Source organism: Scyliorhinus canicula, chromosome 2, assembly GCF_902713615.1.
Source record: "Scyliorhinus canicula chromosome 2, sScyCan1.1, whole genome shotgun sequence".
NCBI lineage: Eukaryota > Metazoa > Chordata > Chondrichthyes > Carcharhiniformes > Scyliorhinidae > Scyliorhinus > Scyliorhinus canicula.
Window position 1 is genome coordinate 72,780,240 of NC_052147.1, and position 4,828 is coordinate 72,785,067.

At 46.3% G+C, this 4,828-nt stretch overlaps 1 protein-coding gene across 1 annotated transcript; it reads left to right on the forward strand.

Moving 5' to 3' along the window:
• Window positions 1–307: 307 nt before the first annotated feature.
• On the forward strand, window positions 308–3,393 carry LOC119954917 (insulinoma-associated protein 1a). Its single transcript, XM_038780611.1, has one exon. The coding sequence runs from the start codon at window positions 366–368 to the stop codon at window positions 2,181–2,183; it is 1,818 nt and encodes a 605-aa protein (XP_038636539.1). The 5' UTR covers window positions 308–365; the 3' UTR covers window positions 2,184–3,393.
• The last annotated feature ends 1,435 nt before the right edge of the window (window positions 3,394–4,828 follow it).

A 4,828-nucleotide genomic window follows, 5' to 3' on the forward strand; every position in this document is an offset into this window, starting at 1 on the left:
GAGGGGATTGTGACAACGAAATATCTCCTGGGGGAAGCAAAGAAACTGTGCGATTTAGATAAAGCGATTCCTGAAAGGTGACCATCGCTGAATTGGAGAAGAAAAATTGCTGCAAAAGCGGCGAATACCGCAGAGGGAGTGTTGTGTTATAGTATTATTGTCCAGCACTAAGAAGAAAAAAACAAAAAGTTAGCGTTAAAAAGGTGTTATTGGAAATCTGTTGCAGGTTTCTGCTTGGCAGAAGTATTCTGTAGCCTGGTAACCGCCACTGGGCCCATTTCTAAAGCTTATGTCATGCTAAAAAGTTACACATCTCGGGAAGAGGGTGTGTATTTGTGTGTGAGTGTGTGTGTGCACAGGGGGAGATGTTCATCTTTCCTGTGCTCCCTTCATGGTGCCACGCCGCTGATGTGAGTCCCCAGCTACCTATTGTCACAATAGACTGTGCCACTGTCCTCCCCTTCTCCCCACCTCCGTCCTCACCGTCCCTGTTCACCGATTGGACTTCACCAGCCTTAGCAAATAGCTTCCCTGTCAATAAAAGCAAAGGCAGTCATGTCGAGGGCCAGCTCTCCTGTTTCCTGACTGCTTTGCACACACAGTCATTCCAGGCGGACTGCTGGACTGGAATCTACAGACAGCTCCCTCCTTCTCTCCCTCCTTCCCGCTCTCCCTCTCTCCTCCCTCCTTCTCTCCCTCCCTCCCTTCCTTCCTGCATCAACTCCACGTTGACTCACCTTTGGTTTTTAAAGATGCCGAGAGGATTTTTAGTAAAAAGGAACAATAAATCGTCTCCCGTCTCGTACAGGATTCGAAGCGAGGATGAGGACTGTCCACTCCTTGAAATGCATCCCCTGGGAGCGGGTGTGCGGGCTGTCGGATGGCCAGACAGTGTTTCACAGCCAAGTTCTCAGAGGAACAGCCCCGAAGGATTTACACCCACTAAAAGCTTGGATTCAGCCCGGAGACTGGTGTTTCTCCCAGAGGTTGGGGCTCCTGCGGGATTCTGTGCTAAAACCCCGTTTACAAAGTATGGCATCCCAGGCTGGGTCAGTGACTCCTGCAGATCCACCACCGACATCAAAGTGGAAACCGCTTTGTTGGGCAGCTGTCTGGAGTCTCCTGTTCCTGTTGACTCCTTCGCTGCGGTTGCCCCCCTGAAAGCGGTGGAAAGGTTTTTGGTCCAGGCTCCCTACTCCCCGGCGGCAGGTGAAGTTACTCAACTGCATGGCCCGGGTCCCAGGCACCGCAGACACAAACCCACCCAGAAGAAGCCGAAAGTCATCCGGAAACTGAATTTCCAGGATGAGGTGAGCACTTCGCCTGTTCTGGGTCTAACAATTAAAGTGGATGCCAGAGATTACAAACCTTCAGCGAACAATCTCCTGGCTGAATTCATCTGCCAGTTGTGCAAGGAGAGATATTCCGACTCCTTCTCTCTCGCCCAACACAAATGTTCCAGGATTGTCCGGGTTGAATACCGCTGCCCCGAGTGCAATAAAGTCTTCAGCTGCCCAGCGAACCTGGCTTCACATCGCAGGTGGCATAAACCTCGTCCCGGGGTCAACAGCCCCAAGTCTGGTAAGGAGAGGCAGAGGTGCCCTGGAGAGTCAGCCAGGGCGGACCCTGAAAGTAAGGAGAGCTCCAAGAAGCTGATCTCTGGGGGTCAGAGCAGCAGCGACTCTGTGGCTGGTCCTGAGGGTACGGGCAGCCCCCAGGGCACGGCAGCCCCTGGCCAGCCCCCTGCAGCTCTGGGGAACGTGGAACCCTTTGGTTGTCCTGACTGCAGCAAGAGATTCCGGCGGCAGACTTACCTGAAGAAGCATCTGGCCGCCCACCAGGCTTCCCTCCCCACCTTCCCCAACCGCTTGGAGCTAAGCCGGATCGCCTTCCCCTGCCAGTTGTGCCATATGTACCTGGCATCTGCAGAGAGCCACAACAAGCATGTGGTGGAGCGTGGGGACAGGGCTCTGCTGAGCCCCAGCTGCGGGGACAGGAGCGGGGCTCCCACACCCAAGGAGGATGATGAAGCCTGCGACCTGGAAGACCAGCTTTTCTCCTGCAAACACTGCCCATCCACCTTCTTCAGCTCACCCGGACTCACCAGGCACATCAACAAGTGGCACCCGTCAGAGAACAGACAGGTCCTCCTCCTGCAGCTGCCCATAAGGCCGGGCTGCTAATCTCATTTGGGAGGAAACACGAGGAACTCAAGATAGGGAATTCAGATGAAAACTGCTTTGCCCACAGAGTCACTGCCACAGGGAGTGGCTCAGGCGAACACTCCGGTTGGATTTGACGAAGTAGGCTGAATAACCTGTTTCTGGATTGTATATTCCATGTAGTTTTATTTTCATCTTTCTCAAAAATGCACAGTGGAAGACTCAGAATCATTTCTTGCTCATGAAAGAAATGATGCAGAAACTTACTCTTACAACTCTCCAACTTTCTGCTATGTTCGATAAAACGCTTTCTTCAGAGCTCTCAATGACGCTGGTTGACTTAGTATTAGACCTTAGATCATTTTTTGAAGTGCCCTAGATGTTCAGTGGATGTTATGTAGTCTACTAACCCGTTAGTGTGTGGTGCAGAATGACACCAAGGGCATGGGTTCAATCCCCATACCAGCTGTGGTAGTTCTTGAAAGCTGTCTCCTTGACTTAACCCGTGCTTCATGTGGAGTGTTGCCGCTCAAACTATATAATTAATTGTCCCTTGCAGACTGTAGTTATTTACCTAACTGCTCAGGAAGGGTTAGTCAGCGCTATTTAAATATCGTCAATCCCCCATTTTCTGAAAGCATTTATATTACATTTCAACAATCAGATCAAACCAATGAATATTTAGTTTTTTTTAATGTTGTCTCAAGTGATGTGTTTATCAGGCAGTGATTCCAACACCACCAATTGGTGATATGGAGCAGCTAAAGAAACAAGGTTTCAAATACCTATTGAATAAAATTTTGGTCCAGTCTCCATCAGGATTTGATTCAACATAATTGATCTTAATGATGTTATTTCCCACCACAGTAAATGTTTTAGTACTTGGGCATTGTTACATAGGTCTAAACAGCTTCGATAAAACTCGAAACAAATTAGACTTTTAATTTTACATGCTGGCTGCGGATTGATTTCAATAGGCTGTTTATCGGACTCTTTACAATATGCAATGGCTCTTCAACACAGAAGAGAATTTTGCAGCAGTTATCCAATTCCTGGAGCAATGTTAGTAGGAAGTAGTTGATATATTTACGTATCGCATGATGCCAGTATCTCTTTTAGAACATAGAACATAGAAAATACAGCAAGAACAGGCCGTTCGGCCCACGATGTTGTGCCGAACGTTAGTCCGATATTAAGAACAAATTAATCTACACCCCATCATTCTACTGTAATCCATGTACCTATCGAATAGCCGCTTGAAGGTCCCTAATGTTTCCGACTCAACTACTTCCACAGGCAGTGCATTCCATGCCCCCACTACTCTCTGGGTAAAGAACCTACCTCTGACACCCCCCCCGATATCTTCCACCATTCATCTTAAATTTATACCCCTTGTAATGGTTTGTTCTACCCAGGGAAAAAGTCTCTGACAGTGTACTCTATCTATTCCCCTGATCATCTTATAAACCTCTATCAAGTCTCCCCTCATCCTTCTCCATTCTAATGCGAAAAGGCATAGCACCCTCAACCTTTCCTCGTAAAGTGAGAACGTTTCAACATTGTAATTAATTGAGTCATAAATGTACTGAAAACATGTTACTCTTTGTGTGTTAATTATAAAATTACAGAAGTGGTTTGATTCGTAAATGACATTGTGTTATTTGTACCGCTTCGTTTTAGCATTGATATCTATATTAGCTGTTGCCCACAGATTTGATGGATCTGCTGCTTTTATTGAACTGGCATGACCAGGTTTTTCTTTCAGAGACTTTACGTTTGCCATTGAAGAAACAATACTACCTGGGTTAAACTAACAAAAAAAAAGAGAACTTACTTCTTTTTCTTCAATCCCCTGATGGGAGTATTATTGGCAAGGTTACCCTAACTACCCCTGAGGAGGTGGTGAGCCACTTCCTTGAATACATCTGAATGGCTAGTCCAATTACAAGTCAATCACATTGCTGTGGATCTGAAGTCTTCTGTAGGCCAGTCCAGGGAAGCACTGCAGATTCTGTTCCCAAAATGACATTCGTTTTTATAAAAATTCAGTATTTCACCAACAACTTTTTTCCAGATTCATTTAATTCAGTGAATTTAAATTCCCAACTGCTGTAATAGGATTCAAACTCATGTCACTATGTTATTAGTCCAAGCTTCTGGATTACTAGTCCATTAACATATCCACTATTCTACTCTCCTGTGATTATACACAACAACACAGATTAAAATTAACTCCAATTTAAGAATGTTTAGTTGCCAAGTATAGTATGTTGTCCCTTTCGGCATTGCAATTAATTAAAGTACTTTCATTTCGATTCAGTGCTGGTCTAACATGATAGTGAATTTACTCAATGTGCTCACTAGCAGGAATATCTGTGCTTGACCATGTTTCAACAATGAGATAGGATTGGCTTCCATCAGAAAGATTTAAGAAAAAATTTAGAGTACCCAATTGTTTTTTTCCAATTAAGTGGCCAATCCACATAACCTGAACATCTTTGGGTCGTGGGTATGAAACCCACTCAGACACGGGAAAATGTGCAAACTCCACACAGTCAGTGACCCGGGGCCGGGATCCAACCTGGGCCCTCAGTGCTGTAGGCAGCAGTGCTAACCACTGTGCCACCGTGCTGCCCCTACATCAGAAAGATAACCGACATTTGTTC

Coding starts and splice junctions, on each gene's coding strand:
- LOC119954917 (XM_038780611.1), top strand. CDS start 366: ATGTTCATCTTTCCTGTGCTCCCTTCATGGTGCCACGCCGCTGATGTG.